The 20266-nt window shown below is 36.8% G+C and overlaps 1 protein-coding gene across 12 annotated transcripts; it reads right to left on the bottom strand.

Moving 5' to 3' along the window:
- Nucleotides 1–1543: 1543 nt before the first annotated feature.
- On the bottom strand, nucleotides 1544–19813 carry LOC113669456 (adenosine receptor A3-like). Of its 12 annotated transcripts, none has more exons than XM_089208280.1 (4): nucleotides 19538–19676; nucleotides 17863–17926; nucleotides 9715–9807; nucleotides 1544–3055 (listed from the first exon to the last, which is right to left on the bottom strand). In XM_089208280.1, exon 4 carries the CDS (start codon nucleotides 3016–3018, stop codon nucleotides 1987–1989), a length of 1032 nt encoding a protein of 343 aa, XP_089064406.1. In that variant the 5' UTR covers nucleotides 3019–3055; nucleotides 9715–9807; nucleotides 17863–17926; nucleotides 19538–19676; the 3' UTR covers nucleotides 1544–1986. The 12 variants fall into 12 exon arrangements, with proteins under 12 accessions (XP_089064406.1, XP_089064404.1, XP_089064403.1 ...); XM_089208278.1 differs by lacking the exon at nucleotides 19538–19676 and adding an exon at nucleotides 18109–18325; XM_089208277.1 differs by lacking the exon at nucleotides 9715–9807 and having other exon boundaries at nucleotides 19538–19813.
- Nucleotides 19814–20266: the final 453 nt, after the last annotated feature.

Here is a 20266-nt window from a genome sequence, read left to right as displayed (position 1 = left end):
TTGAAATTTCTGTCGATAGGATCTATTGGCAATTGTAAAAACGAGTAGTATCTACGACAGCTATCCAACCCCCTCTCGAGGGAAATACTTCATTCATCATTTGCTTCTGGAAGGAAGAAATGGTAATTGTCTTGGGAATATAGATGGGGTTAGAGGCAAGATCCACAGCGTTTTACCACCTTATTTTGGATTTACTAGTTTAAAACTTGAGTCTCGCTTAGAAATATATAAAAGAAAACAAACGAATCAATATTTGAACTATCTTGAATGAACCAGATGGATTAATGAGGCTAGCCGCAAAATTTAAAAAAAAAATTTTAGGGTGCTGTGAAATAATGTTCTGATGAAATATGAGGCAGCTATGATGGTATCATGAAAGAAAACGACATTCAATGTACGCGGCTTTGAGTGAGCTTTCGACTTGAAGCAATCAAAGCAACAAAAAACGTGCACATGCACAGGCAACGTTATTACAACTAAAGAGCAAAGTCTTGTCCGTTTCGAAATATCCTAAAATGTTTAGTCTTTTTCAGGCAAAAGCCGACAAAAAATTCCAATTCATATCATCATGCAATATTGATTCAGTGGATTATCACTTTACTGGTTCAGCTTGAATTCAGGAAACCTCTTGATTGTGCTAATATTTGCCATCAAAATCTTATCCTCTTGTTAAATTAGCAAGCTTTCTTCCACCCTTTTGCTTTGGATTATTGATGTAAGCCCACAATTTGGGTGGGATGGCTCCTACATCTCAGCCACATCCTCAGGATTTGTGCGTATGTAAAGTCCTTAGGAGCACAAAGTTACGAGCTGCCGACTTGAGAAGCTTGGCAAAGAATGCTTGAATTCTTAATCTGTAAAGTCTAAATCTCTGGACTATTACAAGCTGAACTTCAGTTTACGCTCTTAAACTAATTTTCGATGATGCTCGAAATGAATCGCCGATCTTAAATTTTGAAACCCTTTGAGATGTTGCGTTCGAAGAGTAAGCTAATTTTAAACCATTGAATTCCCGGTCATTGAATGAAACCGAGGATTATTTTCGACTTCAGAGCATCACCTGTTTTATCCTATTCGAGCATGCCTGAAATTAAGAACATTTGGAGACGGTTTTCCAATTGGGAACCTAAAGTCTTATTGAAACATTCACCGGTCTATCTCATGGCGCACAATGGAGAAACATTATTAAAATTAAGCTGTGAGGTACCTGCATCTTAACAAACCATCACATCGCTTTCGAAAAGAAAGAGAAGGGAAAAACGTGCCGCATCAGCTCACGATTCTCTAGGCATCATAAACTTCTACTCTACACAGTGATTCTGGCTTGCATATTATCTCGCGATACAAGTGATAATTTGCATAATTTGAAGCCGGCAGCAAGTTTGATTTGTTTCTAGACTTTGTAAATATTCTTTGATAGGGATTCATAACCCAAAAGCCTGTTCGCTTGTCCCCTGAATCATCATGGGTCAAGCAATCGTTGCCCAATCTTTTGTGATTAAGAAAAAAAAGTCCGGTTGACAACCACTGACAAAACAAATAATTGCTATTCCAATAGGACGTTTTATTAAGCTTTGATACACACCTTATGTTTATGTCAATTTGTTCGGATTTTCTGATTTTGCTCTCTGGCCAGGTTTAGTAGAGAGATCAAGATTTATTGCATATCAAATGTTTTGTATTAACTAGTGTTATTGATGATGATTTTGCAGACAAACGTTTTCGGTGCTCATTTGCACCTGTTTTAAACAGTTCATTTTTTTCTATCTTCATTTGCTGTTTTAGAACCAGGCTAGTCGGTATGAATATAGGTCTGTGAAGGAATATTTACAGATTTGAAAAATTTGATGTGTTTGTTTCCCGGATAATCTTTCTTTATACACATTGTTCAAAAAGCTCCTTTATCGAGTGAAGGCTGTGGTTGGAACTTTGTCCCTTTCAGGAAATCATCCTGTTTCAAGTCATAATCCGCCGCTGTGTCTCAAATTAAACAAACGTTGAACCCTTTGATTGAGTTAAACGGGTTGTTTCTGAATCGTTAAAACGATTCCTCTTTTTCCTCGAAAGGCCCGAAGCCTTACGAAAATCAGGCTTTCCAAGAATGTACAAACACGGATTGATCAAAGATGAGACGAACCTTAGCCAAAGCATTAGAATCTGGGCAAAAGGGCTGAAAGTGACCTCAAAGAAATTGCTGCCTAATACAAGCTCGAGTCGAAGGAGAAAAAACGGCCCCCAGCAGACAACAAATACGAGAAGCATTACCATGAAGACGGAGGCCACCTTCCATTCTTGCCTTGTACTTCGTTTAGTCTCCTGCCATCCAGGTGTGTTGTGCCTCTGGATGTTCCTGCTCTGTCTGTGAACTTCATACAAGATGCGGCCATACGTGTACGCCATAACAACCACTGGAAGACCAACGAAGGCGAAGAAACAAATGCTATCGACGATGATGATCTTTTTCTTGTTTTCTGGAGAGAATTCGTCCATAACGCCTTCGTTCATATCGTACCACTCGAGTTGGACGAGCATTACGAACAGGGAAATGGCCCAGATGACTGCAATGAAATAAAGGACGCGTTTCTTGGTCACCCAACTCACATAGCGCAAGGCATAAACTATACAGATGTACCTATCCGTTGTCATGGCTAGAATGTGGAGGACCGTGGAGGTTGAAGTGAATCTCATGAACATATCGGCTGCTACGCAAATTTTAGTCTCTTGGATAATGTTGCAACTAATGAATAAAGGGATGGAAATGGCCCCCGTGCATAGGTCGGACAAGGCCAGACTTGTCAGGATGTAGTTGGTCACCGTTCGCAAACTTCTCTTCAGACATACCAAAGAGATCACCCAGCAGTTCACTGCAATGATTGGAATGGCAATGGCGATGGGGAAGGAGTCGCTCTGGGCGTTGAAACCAGTCGATATGTCCTCTTCGAATTCATGTCCGGTACACGGAGCACTGGTGGAACAGTTTGAACTGTTTTGCGTTGCTACACCGCCTTGTGTTTCCATTGACAAATATCCTCGCTATTCAGTCTTCAACAGTGTTCTGATGAGATAGAGAAATGAGCAGTCGTTTAGTAGTTTAAGAGGACTAACAAAGGTAATAATCTCGTAGGTTAGGAAAGACAAAGCAGCCAAATCTAATCAATGTAACTTGCTTTAGGTTCCCATGATGTTGCTCTCTCGAATTTAATATTTCAACATTTTTCATTATTTATTCACCGAACATTTCTTACAAAAGAAAAAGCTTTTCTCTCTTTTGCGAATGAGGTGGAAGTAATTATTGACGTATGATACACAGGGCTTTTCAGAGATGACATTTGTTGACCTTGAAAGGTCTAAAAGCTCGGCGATCTTTATCACAGACCGCAATCAAAGTATCGAGAATCGTTGAACAACCCTTGTCGGATTCTATATTTTCTCAGCACTGTCGTAATTATTTCATGATTTTATGAAGACTTCAAACCTTTTTTTTGTTATCTATGTTCTGTGGACTAGAAAACTTGGAAAGAAGTGATTGCATGCAAGCTTTGTTCGGTAGCGTTTGGCGAATGCTAAGCATAAAAACATCAGTTTTCGACAAACGAGTTCTTAGGATGCAACCCAGAACACTCTCTTTGGCTAACGCCCGTTAAATTTTGACACCAGATGCATACATGTATGGCCAATTTAATTAAAAACTAATAGTCAAGTTTTGTCTAGTTGGAGGTGCATTTTTGTGGTTTCCATTCTATCAGTGATTCAATTAGGGCTTACAATGCGACAATTTACGTCAGCTGATAAGTTTCAAAGCTTTCTCTATCACTCTGTGTGGTAAAACACAGAGGAAATTTATTTGAGATTTAGGGTAACAAAAGATCCATGATCAGTGCTGGCGCTTGATTCAGGCACTAATGTACCATTAACACACGTACACCTACACACACAAAAGAAAAACCATAAAAAAACCTACTCCTTGGTTCATTTATGATTAAAAATATCTGAGTCTCCTTTGAAGCAAAGATTTCGTTTTGTAAACATGCATTAAGCTCTGTCTACACCACATTAGTATTTGATGATATCTATCATAACTGTGGTGCATAATAGGAAAGCCTAATCGATTCTCTTCGTTCAATCTTGTGATTTGAAATTTCTGATTTTTAAAGGACAAATTGGTAACCTAGTTGTGTAAATTGGACGCGGATAAAAATCAGTGGAACAGGGTCTGATTTTTTTATCAAATTTTCTGGATACACCACACTGTGATTGTTTCTCCTTATAAACCTCAAACCTTTGATGAGGGTTCGCGCAAAAACATCTGAGCTAGAGAAATAAAATCGAAAGGTCATAACTACGAGGAAAATTAAATTAAAGATCGAAAAGCTCTGCATGGATAAGTGACAGGTTGTCACTTACTGTCGTTACTTTTAAGTAATATTTCATTTGCCTATACAAATGTACTTTTAGAAATTGACATGCCAGCTTTACCTTCTGTTTGCACTTGCAAAACACGCTCGTTTAGGATAATTTATTCAGCGGAAACAACTGTTTATCTTGTGGGATCTTAACTATCGAATATGTAAATGTATAGAAATTGTACGTAAGACATTAGCCAACCAGGAAGGAACTTTAATGTCGTGTCGAAGAAAAGTAGAATTCATGGCATGCCTGAGTGAAGAATTGGCCGGAGGTCATAAAAACTGTCAAGGTTTTTTTTCTTAACAAAACGATTTGAAGGGGAGACGTGATTGAGTCCTCGCAGTACAAGGGACATTTCAAGAAATATTAGGAAATCAAAGAAATTCTCAAATTCTCAAAAAAGGAGAACTAAGGGTATTTAACCGTGTACCTTTGGGATCCAAAGACAATTTGTCTGCTTTCAGTTAAGTTAATATGCTTTCCCTTTGCGTCTAACTTCGAACACTTCAAAGGCGGAGGGAAAATCGCGGAAATAAAAATTTCAGATTCAGCTTGAAGCGCGTGCCAGCTCCATAGATAACTTTTCCATGGACGAATCACAGACTAATTCGAGTAGATCTTTCACTTGATCCATTTTTGAATCACTTAATTCTGTTTTATCTCGGTTTTATGAGGACAAACACAAACGCAAATCGTCATTAGCACTAAGCCTGCTTGAAACATCTGTCATCAATGTTGAAAGACCATGGTTTAGTTAGGAATGATTAAACTCAGGATTTTTTCAGCCATAAAATAAGCTGGTCGACTAAGAAGGGTTTTTTTGACGAATGTAAACCTCTCCACATCAAATTTGTACATCGACTTCTCCGCTTCCGTGATTTTACAGAAAAGATGTTTAGTCTATTTTCCTTCTGTTTGTCAGAGCTGAAAAGACAGCAGGTGATGAAGGGTCTAAATGCTTCAGAGTGCAATTGATAGCGAAGAAATGGTTAAGGCAAAATTGAAAAAAAAGAAAGAAAAATGGAGAGAAAAATGGAGATATTCTCGCCCACTTGAATGTTGTCAGAGGTGAAGACAAAAATCTTGCCTCGAATTGGCTGAGAAAACAGTAAATAAGACGGTTATTCTCTCTCCATTGTTCGAGAGCTTTTTTGTAATCGTTTAGGAACAATTTGCAATTCAACCTACTTCAACCTAAGGTTGCACAATAGTATTAACCAATAAAAAATTGCAACCTTAATTCGCATGAAAAACCTACTTGGAAGATGGCGACCAAAATTTAAAACTCACGGAAGAGCATGGTTCAAGTTGGAAGTAAGACAATGAAAATTCCCGAAATGGTGTAATTATTCAATTTTAAGTGGAGCTTATCCATATACATTTTGTACCCCATCCATATAAACTAACTACCTATGTCTATAGTGTTTTTTGTTCATTGATCTTTAAGATTTGAAAATGTATTTCCTTATCTTATACAGCATCTGGCTTAAAAGAAAGAAATGGAAGGATAATGAAATAAAAGGTGCGAAGTTTTGTTGGGGAAATTGACTTTTTAGCTTTGATTTACAACCCCGTTTGAATTAGTGCCTTTTCTCTTTAGAGCTGTTTAGTCTATGCTTGAATTAAAAAAAATCACTGGTAACAAAAATACGCCAATTGGAAATGCCTCCTGGGAGGTCTTTCCTCTGTCAGTAGGAGTCTGGCCAACTGACAATACGTGTAACCAGACTGTTTTTGTCTTTCTCTGACTTATTGTTCGAACTGTACTTTTTGTCACCTCCCATGCTATTGCACTGCAGTCTTGAGATAATTAAAATAAATGGTTCGTTTTCCAATCAAGTATTCGACAAATTCATTTAGCTGAGTTTTTGCGTCAAACCTCAGTCAGCTAGATGGGACTTAGAACAAAATCTATCTTGATGCAAAATACGTTTGCAGCTTGAATGTATACAAGCACTTGAACTAAAGGAAATTACTTCTTTCCCTCTGGTCAGAAACTGGAAAAAACTTTTTTTTTTTACTTAAATCGTCCATTGTTGCTAATGTATGCGCAGATGTGCGCCATAATTAAGGAAATTATGAAACGGAAAAAGTGATTACAGATTTCTAGTTTAGTATAATTAGCTTCAAATAACGCCTCTTCTTCGATCACCACCAAAATTTGAGGCGTATGGAAATTTAAACGAAGCGAGATTTTATTGTCATAAGAAACATATAGACTGCGATTTGATTCAGGGCGACATAAGGTTCAGAAAAATTTTAATATGTCCTCATGTATGTTATGTATAATTGGAAGGATTCTAGAAAAAAGTAAATTGCTATACGAAATACGATGAAATAACACTTGTATGATTACAAGAAAAAAGGAACTAGAAGAAATAAAAAGTCTTGGAACAAACTTTTGGTAACACAAATAGGGTGAGATGATATGAATTTGATAACATGGAAACTACTTACAGAATATCACGTTTTCAAGGATGGATTCCGAAAAACGATGCTTTGCGACACTTCTTGTTACACCCATGTTTACCTCTCGACCGACAAAGATGAACACAGAAAAGTTAAGCGAGCTCAGAGTGCGTGGAAACTAACGGACGCTCTGCTTTTTTCGAGCTTGGCCTACGTTTCGGCAAACGCGCGAGAACCTGGCTCATAAAACCGTTTTCTAAATTGCATTTTTTTCAAAATATCTTTTATGTCGTATCAATAAAAACCCTCAGGCTTGTCTTAGTTGTCTTACCTTGAAAACTGTCTACAGACCTGCAGGCTCGTAACTTTTTTACTCCTCGATATATAAGCACGGATGAAACTGGGCATTAAATCGTTCAGCTCAACTGTTATCGTATAAGATCTTCTTCGCGATATACGTTTCAAGTAACGCGGCATACATGCATGAGAACAAACAAACCAAAATTAAAATTCTACAGGAAATACGTTTGCTAATATTTTCTCACCAAACACAGGAAATATTCCCCTGGAGCTATGACCAAATAAGTCTTTAAATTGATAACATCTTCTATCACACAAACTGCATGTCGAGACTTGAGAATTGGTTTAAGCATAGGAAATATGCCGTAGAGATTAGTTCCTGTTTGTGTCAGCTGAAAAAGCTTCACAAATATTCATCAAAAAGTCACCAAAATTAAGCGCAGTTGTGGATTTCGCGTAGTCTGTTTCATTGATGATTATGTTGAGGTGACATGGCAGAGATTACTGCTGAGCTCATTGTTATGGAAATCCTCAAAGAAACGATTTATTAATATTTACAAGTAAAAAGAGTATTGTATAGCTACAGCGAAATTTTCAACATCTGTTTGTAATTTAAATATAAAACAAAAACCTAATGTGGTCTTCTTTTGAAATGAAGATCATATCCACTGATGAAAACTATTTTTTGTGTCATCCTCACTGTATCCACCAGTTACATTTGACTGCCTTGAGACTGACTCAGATTTATTTTTCGAGACTGCAAAGTTTAATTAAGTAATGGAGATAGGGCTGAGTGGAGTTCAATTCGGTCTGTAATCATACGAGCGATAACAAAGTCAGACAACCGCGCAGCTAAAGTCCCAATTTGTTTATCAGGAGTATGATTACTAACCGAATTGGACGACACGCAGTCTCATTATCAGTTGATCATAAAAATTACAATTTCCGGAAAAAGAAGAATAGCCAAGTTAAAAAAGAACGGGAAATTTGAAGAAAAGCCACAATTTGGGAGTCTGCACACTGTTTCTATGATGATTGAAACCAAGGTTGTGATTGGTTGATTAAAACTACAATTTTGAAAGTGATCGGCTTATTGAACTGTCCTATAAGAGATAGCCGATAACAAACCGTCCACCAACAACTTAGCGATTGAATTAGTGGAAAATAGGAGTCTTTTTAAAACCCATCGCAATCGAGTAAATTGTAATTTTTATGATTGATTGGATAAAAACATTTATAATGTTGTTCTCGTAACCCTTAATATTCCCTCGATTAACCAAAACAGAATTTTTCCTTGCAATATCAAAACAATAACAAGCAGACAAGTGATCAGAAAAACAAAAAATATCAGTAAGTGTAGTAGTAGTTGATCCAATACCAAATTCTCCAAACAAGCGTCATGAGAATTGTATGGCAGACAGTAAGGAGAATTACTAATAGGATCTTGGAAGTAAAGGAATTAAGGATCCTATTGATATCAATCTTAACTGCGGTGTAGTTTTAAACCAAGAAGATTATTATGCATCTTAAAAATCTAAACTGAACGACTGTAAGATATCCACCTGTAAACCCTTTGTCTATCATTGCCAAGAACTATAAATTTGCAAGAGGAACATCCTTAACACGTCAAGTATCGAGCAAAATTTTAAAATCGAACTAATGCCAAAGTCTTTATATCAAAAGTTTGAATGTAAGTTTTTGCACATAACAAAACTTCCAGTTTAAGAAGACAACCTAGCGAACAAGAACTGACGTTTAACCAAGCTTTCTTAACTAGTACCCAGACCCGTCTTGCCTCAAACGCCCTCGGTCAATTTTTCCCTTCTTATTTTCGTTCTTCTTCTTTCTCTCATTCTTTCTTTTTTCACGCTTTTTTTTTTTACTTTTTGTAGTCGTTATTTTTTTACTTATTTATTTCCTGAGTCAAACAGCTGCAGCTTCACGGAACAAGTCAATGAAAACAGATTGGCACCAGCGCGATTGAACGTTATAAAACCAAAACCGCTGTAATCACCAAACCCAATCAAGAAAAAACAAATTTCGAAAATCCAATGCTCGAAGTGCGGTGAAATTCTAATCTTAAAAGATGTTAGTGAATTACACTGGATTTATTTCAGTTCAGCATCTGATTGGTTAGAAGGATGGAAAAGAAATTTCTAGTTCAATATTATTTTCTGCTTCGACCCAAGTAAGCAAACGAAGTTAAATTTCTCGAAAAACTGAAAATATTTTTGAGGTAGAAGTGACAGAAGTAAATCATCGTCCGTTGTAAACTCCGAAATGCCGAATTAATTGAGGAAAAAGGAAGCTCGATATCTCGATATCTCGCGCACTTGAGTTTTTTTTTTAATAAAACTAACTGGGATAAATCATCGGTCGTTTGTAGCCGCTAAAATGACATCAGTTTGAGGACAAAAACAAAAACAGATAACACTAAAAATTGTAAAAAATTCTGTTTCGACTTCAACGTTTCTCATAAGTCTTTATCGAAAGCAGCATGCGTCAAACAACCAGAAATTTAAATGAAGTAATTTTAAATTAAAGGGAATGTTAACATAATGGCGTTAACCTAAACATGGTGAATATTAGGAATCTTACCAAAGAGTCGAACCTTTCAGGGAATTGCACAGTTGACCAAAGACAATGAAGCTCGATGAAGACTCGTGACTGCGAGCAATATGCTTTCTAGATCTGCTAACAAACATATATATTTCGTGTAATATCATTTGCATCTTAATTAGCCAAAGTAGATAAATTTTAAATGGCTGATTAAAAACCCTAGCCATAACATAATGCACAATTCGTTAATTCTGGCGGTTTCACTTGACCTTTAGGCTTGAATTGCTAGCCAAAGCATCTCATTAATGAGTGTTGCCAATACGCAGACCAGCCATGCGACTCTTGGTGCGAGGCGTGCGAGGTGTGCGAGGCATGCGATGCGTGCGAGGTATGCGAAACAGAGAGACTACCTATAGAACTGACCTTGTGTTCGTCGTTCAGACCAAAACGGTGAGATAGTTTTACTGAGCTGTAAGTCGAGGCTATATGAAGAAACTAGGTACAAAAAGTAGCCCAGAATAGGAAAGATTTAAAGCGAACGCGAATGATTGTAAAACAAATTATTTAGAGACATTTGAAACTCTGTGATCTCATTAAAATACGATTTGAAAGAAGGGTAAATACCAGCTAATTTACAAAGGGGTATTTGAGCAGCTTTAGAGACAGTCTGATTATAAATTTATGCCCTTCAAATTGTCACGTTAACTGCACGAAAGCATTTATCGATGGGAAATCTATTTCTTACCAAGTTCATCAATCAAAATAAACCCTTTCCGTTTCTAAGTAAACAATGATAGCTTCATTGAAATAAGGAAAAAGTGTGTTATGTTTAAAAGATCGCATTCGCGGCGGTGTCTTAGGGAAGTGAATACATGCATATTCGGTTATTGAGATACAAGAGATAGTACCAATTAGTTAAATCACGAATTTTTTTTTGGCTTATCGTGTTATTTGGTAGTCTCCGGATTGGAAAATGGACTATGAAGATGGATGGTTTATTCAGAACTTCCGTTAGGGAATTTCAGTAGACAAAGCAACAACAGCAATTTGCGATATCAGAAAATTCACATTATTATCAAGTTGCATATTTTTGCATAGATTTTGAGTGACATTTGAGTGACGTCGAATAACACGACCATGTCAGGTTTTGACGTTCGCTCCCTTTCGTTTCTCCTTGGGGGGGGGGGGGGGGAGGAAGGGGGTACGGCTACACGTAGTGACTGTGTGATGACAAAATGATCACACCCAATATGTGCGCAACTTTAACGAATGGTTGAACCAGCGTTGCTCCGGTGTTTTGGTACCAGTAGCTAATGCTGTTAATGTCGTATCAAAAAACGTTATGATCCCATAAAACATTGCATTACCTCCTAAATTCTGACGAGTATCCACGCTGAGAACGTAAAACTCTAATTCAGTGCCTACCGTTGCCCAGTCATCCCAAGCCGCTCTAAGCTAGTGGTTGCCTCCTTAACGTTCCTTCTTCAGTTTCTTTAATACATACAGCTATTTCAATTTACGTTGTCGGATCAAAGCCTCAAGCCCACAAGACAAGACCGAAGGGGAATATGGGATCTTAATGAGACGCGCAAGGCGATACTAATTGTATTTTCAGCCTCCATGTCCATCTCGCGCCGACAACCCCGAAAGCCTAAAATTAATTCTAATCTACCCATACCGCCTTTCGGTCTTGTCCCGTACCCTTGAAGCTTTGATCCGACAACGTAAATTGAAATAGCTGTATATATTGTTAGAAAATGTTAAATTATGTGAAAGAGGAAAAGAGGATCATTTGTTCTTAATTGTCGATTTGCTGTTTTCCTCACGCCTAATTGGTTGGTGGAGTTCGCTTCTTGAAGGGAGAAATTAAATTATGATCATGAGCTGTTTGGTTTTTCCTATGAATTGTTCTCCAGGTGTTCTGAGAATCGAAATTTCTTATCTTGCAATTCTAACAGGAATTTTAAGTTCAATTTTATTCTATTTAATTTTTTTCAATCTCTTTGACTCCATCGTGCTCACGTTGAAGATACTCCTCACCTATATGTTTTATTCAATATTTTTTTTTTTTTACTGAAAGAAGCCCTTGCGTACGATTATATCACCGATTCTGATGGCAGGTGTTTCATTCGAATTTTCGTGTCTAAAAATTTCTCAGAAATTGGAAAAAAAATGAATCGGAAACGCTCTTCAATCTTTCTAGTAATCAAACAATTTTCTTCTACTACTCACCGATTATATCACCAATTCTGATGGCAGGTGTTTCAATTTGAGCTTTTCTGTCTGAAAAGTTATCAGGAATTGGAAAAAAATCATCGGAAATGCTCTTCAATCTTTCTAGAAATTAAAATTTTTTTTTTTTTGGACTTCTCAACTACTGGAGTTAATATTTATCTCAATCTTTTTTTGCAGTTATTTTAGGATGCAAGGACCACATGCACATTATTCAATGAAGTTTCACTTTCTAATGAGCTGACAGGTCATTAAAACTTGGAACACTCTTAATCTTTGCATTTCAGGTGAAATAAATTATCCGCAATAGAATCTATATCCTTTGCCTAACGTTTTATCAAAACATTCGAATAAGAAACAGCTTAATTTAATCTTTGATTTCAGTTCAATTCTGAACTTTTTAGTATTAAGCGTTACGCGCGAAAGGCCGAAAAAAAAAAAGATCCAATCAGTTTTGTGTGAACGAAATTTTGTGGGTTGTTCGCTTCGTCGACGAATCAGTGATAACGGACAAATTTTGAAGCGACAAGAGTGTTAGATTTTTCAGGTCTACTGGCCACAGCGAAATAATAACACTGATAATACTAAGGTTATTGGATTGGTCTAGACTATTAAATAAAATTCAGACTTGATGTTGATGTCAGTTTGTGATGATAAGATCGAATAGATATCGATTTAAAAGCGATAACTCACCTTTAGGCTCAATTTGTTATCTTGTAGACTGGTCTTCAAAAATGTTCTGATCTGAGCCATACGATAATGCGAAAATAGAGGGTGTACCCTGGATATTTATATATTTTTTTGCTCTGAGATAAAGAAAAAATTTCTTTTTTACTATTTTAATGGATTTTTTTTGTTAGTGTTTCTGAGAATTTGCTGGTTCATCTGGACTAGACTTTTCTCCTCCACCTGCAGTCTGCTGATGTCGTTCTATTTTCTTTTTTTCTCCTCAGGGAAACATATCATTATAATTGTTAGAATTTAGCTTTTGGCTAGTTGTGACGCATCTGAGCTTTTCATTCAGCCAAATCTTTCGTGAATCAACTCTTCACGTTTAAGTCGCGGACACAACTGGAGACTTAAGTCCCTGTTAAAAATAAAAAAATTCACTTTTTTTTTTCCGCAGTGAGCGGCTTATCATGAGAACTTGTCACATGACGGAAATGAGCTATTTTAAAATGACTATGGTTAAAATTTGAAGCAACCTCCGATTGCAAAAGAAAAATCGTGAGAACGAAACAGTTTAAAGTGAACGTATTTCTTTTAAATTGCAGGTGTGAGGAAGCTAAGAGTTTGTTTTTATAATATAAACAATAACTTCGATTAAAATGAACTCGGATCAAGGATCAAATCTGACATCTTGGAGTGAAAACAAACTCATTTTAAAAAAACTGTGTACACAAATTAAAAATTCGAGTATTAGGCGCGCGAGGTAGGTTTTCAGTGATAGCTATTTTTTCTCTCGCCTTATAATGTTTTATGCCTGCTTCTGTTTTTACCCTAAATGTACGCGGTTCCGCTGAAAACCCGGAAAGCTTTCATCGAACTTTATTTTTCTTTCATTAAAATCCACAAAACAATTACCTGAAATAATATTATATTCAAATCGATTATTGTTTGCATATGCTAATGTTGAGTTGGTTGCACTCAAGTAAAATTCTACTCGAAAAGTTCTTAAATGCAAAATTTGGACCTAAAAATAAAAATTGCATTAAGTTGTGGGATTAGAATAAAAAGCATGCATTCGTTCTGATTGACCCGAAACTAAAGCAATAGAACCAATCTGTTGTCAGCTTTAGTTTTCACAACCGAAGCTATTTATTTATTTATTTTTCTTATGAGGTAATATCTCCCCTACCATATCTCGTTTTTTTTTTCTTGTGACTTGTGAAGGGAAACTTTTTCTTATGAATAATATGTATCCAACAAACAGAAAATCAACAATTAATCAAATTTTAAGCAGAAAAATCTTCTTCATATCATTTAGTTGATTCAATTACTACAGTTTTTGGCTTGAACCACGATCTGTTTGCGAATAAGCGCAATTTAACTGCGTGGCCCTCCTGTTATTATCGCGCTCTTCTCTCCCGCGCTAGTTTACGTGTAAGAGGTAAATATCACGAGATCTGGTAGATGTTTGGTTTCCGTCAGATTGAGTATAAGCAACGGCATTTAAGTCTTTGGGTAAAGACATTTGTAATTTTACAACGTTTATTTTTTTGGCATATTTCTAGTTACCTATTTTTATATGTCTTGCTAAATGGTATATTGACACTTATTTTAGAATGTGACTGGAAGATGTGTGTCGTGATGATGCACGAAATTTTTGTCGGTTAATAATCATGTTATAGCGACTAACGACGCTGTTTTCATCCGAGTTATTAAAAACACCCACCATATTCATTTACACCCACAAAGCGCGGTATTTCGAAAGCAGCCACTCCTATTTCAATACAGACCATTACAAAAGTTATACCGAAGGAACATGGAAAACTCTTGTACTGTTGGTGTGCAAATTTCCGTGTCATATTCGTTCTTGCGAAATTTTCTTTGCAAATTCTTTTTTCCGTATTCTTATCACCCTTTTATCATTACATTATTTTCTCTAATGGTCTGTGCTGTTTCATATCGGTTTGCTGCTAACTGATTTCCATTCAAAACTGAATAGCATATCGTAATTAAACATGCAACCCCTACACCTAATTATCGCTGTGGCATTGAAGTTTGCAGCTTTCGGGCCGAGAAAAGGCTAAGAGTCACAAAAATTTGAATATGCGAAAGGTTATCTCTGGTAATAATGATATATCGTTCCTATATATATATGGGATTCTTCCCAGCATAAGCGTTTGGTCCATGTGTAACGAAGTGACGTTATTTCAGCTTTCTTTCGGCAATTGCGGACTAAATCGATTTAAGGTTTGAAACTGCGAAGTTTGAAACATAACACGAGCATTAAAATTAGGGAAAATATTATCATTAATGTCCCTCCGAATCGTGTAGTTGAAGGAGACTTGTGTACACCTTCAAGAGACAGCTGACCAACTTCTCGACAATTTTCACGTAATGTACGAGAGACGGACCTATATCTTATACAAATTATTTTGGAAGGACATATCTTGAGCTGTTCCATCCATCGCGGCGGTACAAAACTTGTCTCTGATCAACTCAGAGCAAAAAGAAATAAACATGATATTTTCTTAATAAGAAGTGAAGTATTTAACATTCGTTTCCGCCACTTACATGTAAATGATTCCGGCAAACAACTGTCTTCATCGTGGGCCATTACACAAAACATAATTTGTTCGGCCAAAGGCCCCATCTGAGGTCTCTCAGCTAATTTTTCGAACATCGCTGTAGACGTCACGCAGTTAGCAATCTCATTTTATAATCTTAGTTATCAGTTTCTGTCTCACAAGGTTCCATATTTTCGTAAAATGCAAGCCAAATAATCTTGCATTATGGATCATTACATTTTTTTTTCGAGCTCTGAATTGCTTTTTCGATAACTCACAACCTGCTTCATGCAACTTTACTGACATGCATTAAACTGTATGATAAATTTGAGAACCGCTTGCTTTTCTCGTTCGAGATCATGTCGACGTCAGTCTGTAGAGAATTGTTCTAGAGAGAAAGATCAATTATTACTGTTTTGCTGAGAGCTGTGTTTGTCCCGGTAACGTCGTCTCAAAAGAAACAGCTTGCTCTATCACAGCAGTCATCCATGTGAAGTTATTTACCCTCAGTTGGTATATTGATTCCTTCGGGAACGTATGTGGCTTGCGCTGATTCAGGACCTCAGCCGTGAAAAACATAATTACTTCACCAAAAGTTCGGCTTCAATTAATTTTTTATGACAAACATTGAAAAAGATATAACAAAACAAAGATATAACAAACAAAAAAAATTACCAAAACATTCTACCCTCAAGTATTTTCAGAAAGGAAATTTGTTTAAACCAAATGCCATTTTAACTCTACTCAAGAATTTCTAAGGATGTTCCAGCGATTCAGCTAAACTAACGTTCCATACAAACTCTTTTTACAAGCTTTTGTGCGAATTTTCACAAAATAAATATTATTGATATTATTATTCTCAGCAGCGTAAACGAATTTTCTTAGCCGAGTTCCGCTGAGAAAGTGCTAAAAAGGATGTGAAAATCGATCCATTCGCGTTAGCTTTTGGTCCCGTCCACCCATCCGACATTAATTTGTTTAAAGCGGAATCCGCGTTAATTTCAAACATTTCGCCGTTGTACGTGAAATGAGACATGAATTATTTGCCTGTCTTTCAGATTTCAGCCCAAGTTTTCCGTCATCTGTGATGAGCCTATTGTTCAAGAAAAACAGCTTTTTCCTCTACCGCCCTCTTTCGCCCCTCACTGCACAAACCCGTAACACGTAACATGACGATAGACGAATTTCCCTCGACAAAGCTAATACTTTTTCAAGCAGAAAGGTACTGAAAAAAAGTTAAAAGTAAATGTAGTAGGCTTCCAAGTTTCTCAGTTTCTGCGTTTCTTGGAAAATGTAATCCTAAAGAGAACATACGTTTTCGCCGTGTTGACAGAATTGAAGATTCGAGTGGATTGTAAACAGCTCAGTCTCATGTCGGCGGAAATAACTCAAAAGTCTAAAAGATGCCGTTCATTAGTAGAAGAACCCCCGCATTTGGTCAAGTCTACATAATGGACTTAATTATATTCGCACAACTACTTTTAGAGCGCTCACTTAAGTAGAAAAAACTCGAAATTTTCACTCGACAAGCTTGCTAAAAAATCAGCTTTGTTAGCTTTGTAGCTACTACATTGTTCATATTTCTGTTTTTAAGAACACGCTTAACCAAACAAGGTGAACCGCTTTACCACTGAACAAAATTTTCTATTTCAATAATGAAGACTTATTCATTGATCAATATAGTAAAAAGGTTGGAACTTCAAGAGGAAACTACTAACCAAATCAGGTGAACGTGTCGGCTCTAATTGTCTACTTAAAACGGGGACCTATTCTTGAGCAGGAAATAAACAACATTGATTAAAAATTACTAAGAACAATACCACCAGCTGGATGCATTTTGTTTTGAATTAAAAGAGCTGTCACCTAACAAGACTTGAAATCGCATTCAGACTCCAAGTGTTTTTGAACGTACAATCCTAAAAGGGTAAAAGTCGGGGTATCCTCTTTCAGGCAATGTAGGATGTAAGTGTTTTTATAAAACTAAATCATTAACAGGGAAGAGAGAAATGTTTCTGACAACTAGTGAGGTGTTTTGGACCAGACAGGCTAAATAAGATTCAGTGTTATATTGTCTGAATTGTACGCAAAAAGGCTTTTGATTAATAACTAGGTCCACAAGGGCGGGTTTTGTTCGCTATCTTTGTTAGCGGCAGTAACTCATCTCATGCCTTTTCCTTTGGAGGAACAGAACTATAGTGAAACTCGACTAAAGAGCTTGCTTGGCTTAAATTTCCTCTTTTTTTGTACCATTTCGTCTGTTTGTCGTTAGTTATGCATTTATCACAAATAAATGTTTTAAGTTTCGGATATAAGCGCTGACTCTCATGAAAAGAATCGCAAAAATTTTAAATCTCAATCAACTATTTTACCGATGAAACTTAATGCGGTCTAAACAAGAAATCTTATCAAAGCTGACTTTTGAAACCTGCCTCGTTCGATACGGTGGATTATGTTAAGTCTAGTATAAAGCAGAAGTTGTCTTATATTCATGCCAGGGACTGATCTGTTTAGAAAACGTTTACAAATCAAATCTGAATCAAATATAATTTAATCGGATATTGGTTATAAGTAGCAGACCAAACGAGGGCGTTCGATCTTGGAACTGGAAGAAAATCGACTTAATATTCAATCCATGTCACACCTAAGCCTTCCCATTTAAGTCTCTGGCTAACCTTGCCCTCAAATTATCGCCTCAATCAGCGTCACCTTAATTTTTTCACACCTGAAAGTACAGCCTCCCTTGAAATTACTGTCGGTGTGCTTGTTTACAAGGTTCACACTTCGCTCTAAAAAAATTAAAAATAAGAAGCTGTCAGTAGAAAGTAAAACTGAAAAATTAGTTTAGAAATTGTCTATAACGTTTATTTTTATATAGCTAGATCCTTTACTGAGCTATCGAAAATTTTAGACAAAAAAAAAAGATTTACCCACGGCCAAATCATGTTGAATATTTTATGATTCTACTTACTTGCTTTCTTTTCCTAGTTGATTAATTTTGCATCAACCAAGGAAAGACTTTTGCGTTAGCGATGTTACACTGCACTACAGATGCGCCTGTGAGGTCAATTCTGATCGTTTCAGCTTTAGAAAGGCCAAAACATATCGAGTAGCTTGAAAAACCTTCATCCCTCTTAATTCCAAATCGAAAATTGTAAACTAGACTTAATCAACACTGTCACAGCATTAAAGAACGTGGCTTGAATTATAATGATTGCTCAGCGGCGTAAAAAGCTAATAAAAAGGAGCTTATAGATCATTCTCTTTTGACTTTTCATTGCTTAGAAACAATTCAATAGCTCTTTTATGTTGTCAGACTTATGCAGCTGTACTCCTAATGAAACCTCGACATAGTGTACAAATGTCACTCGTTTCAGTCCGTCTCGTTCAACCATCCCCACTTTGATGAACTCATACGACTGTCGTCCAAAAGATTCGACGAAAATGTGCTAGATCGTCCAATGGTTTAATAGTTATCTCAACACTCAACACACTCAACCCTTTGTTTCGCCAGCGACCAGAATGAAATATGAATTAGCATCAGCTTAAGTATTACGAATACAAATTTATTGTTTAATTAGATTTATCCGAACGAAAATAATTCCTCCGTAGTAGGAGACTCAGATGTTGTTAATCGTTGCTCTTAGGGATCTGTGCTACCAACAGAATGCATTGTGCTACTGGTGGGTTCAGTGGCCGCTTAATTAATATACTGGCAACGAAGCTGCGACAATGCTTAAGCCTTTTGCAGCTTCGCTATTCAACGCTCCAAATCAAACACAACAAAGCCAACCTCGCAGGCTACTACTGAGTTTTTTCTTAATTTTCTCACAACAAATTGAGGAGATAAATTTTAATAGGAACCTCAAATGTCATAATCAGAAGTGTAGATCTACTTTTAATTCATATTATAATAAAGCTAAAGCTTTTACGCCATCTGCCAAATCGTACTATGTCCGACCTTTCCCAGGACTTCTTTCTAGCTTTTCTTTCGTTAATTGAAAGTGAAATTTCGGAACAAGCGAACAAAGGTTTGCAAAAATGCCAGGCGCAGTAATTTACGTTACTGTAACGTGAGCAGAGACAAAAATCCTCAAAGATAAAACAAGATAGACAGCCCGAGTTTTTTTTAATGGTTTTCACGCTCAGTTAGATTGCGAGTTTACGTACGGTAATAAAAATCAAACACAGCTAACACTTGTATGATAATTTTAAGTTTCGATGAAAAATATAACCTGGCATAACTGTTGAAATTCATACTAATCATGACGGTGTCAGAGCGACTTAAGGTCTATCGCGGCTAGCTAATCATGGCGATCTTCGGTCATCGCAATGGAGCAAGCCTCAGGAACTAAATCGACTACCCTTCGAGTGAAAAAATAAGAGCTTGCCCTGATTACCTTTCCGATGCGTTTAATGGAAGGCCAGATCAGTCACTGCAACCTAGCTTTACGACGCTGTCATTCCGAGCGATCTTCATTTCTTAGTGAATTCGGCTGTTGTTCATTCATAATACACTCGCCTTGAACAGTTTGTTTTCTACTTGTCATGTAAAATAACTTGCGTATTTTTGTGAGCCACGATTGGGCCGAATTTCACTGAGCATTTCACTTTCAGATCCTGCATTAGAAACTAAGAAACTTCGACATGCCGAGCTATTTTAGTTTGTGTGCAGTGCAGAATATGAACTTTGATGGTTTTTTAACTTTGATGGTTTCACATTTTTGACAGCTCTAGTCTTGTACAGCCAATCAGATTATTTGAACCATTCTAACAGGGATTCAGATTGGCTTATTGTAGCGTACTTTATGAGAGTATAGAGCATGCTGACGACACTGTTGTTCGCTTTGGAAATAAAGTTTGTTTTGAAAATTGAAAGTAATTCTTGGGGAATTTAACGGATTATTTATTATAAAACAAATAGAGAAGCCTTGACTGTGCTCTGTTCTGTTGTAAAGCGATTAGGAAGCGGCTAGAGCACTCAGGAAGTGGGGAGAAACACTCGACTACGTCTCGTGTTTCCCCCTACACTTCTTTCGTGCTCTAGCCGCTTCCCGCGTGCTTTACAACAGAACAGAGCACAGTCAAGGCTTCTCTATTTGTTAATTATAATAAAGTTCGGATATAAC

This window comes from Pocillopora damicornis, chromosome 5, assembly GCF_964200805.1.
Source record: "Pocillopora damicornis chromosome 5, jaPocDami1.2, whole genome shotgun sequence".
NCBI lineage: Eukaryota > Metazoa > Cnidaria > Anthozoa > Scleractinia > Pocilloporidae > Pocillopora > Pocillopora damicornis.
Note: the sequence above shows the minus strand (reverse complement) of the source record. Positions and strands in the feature narration are given on the sequence as shown.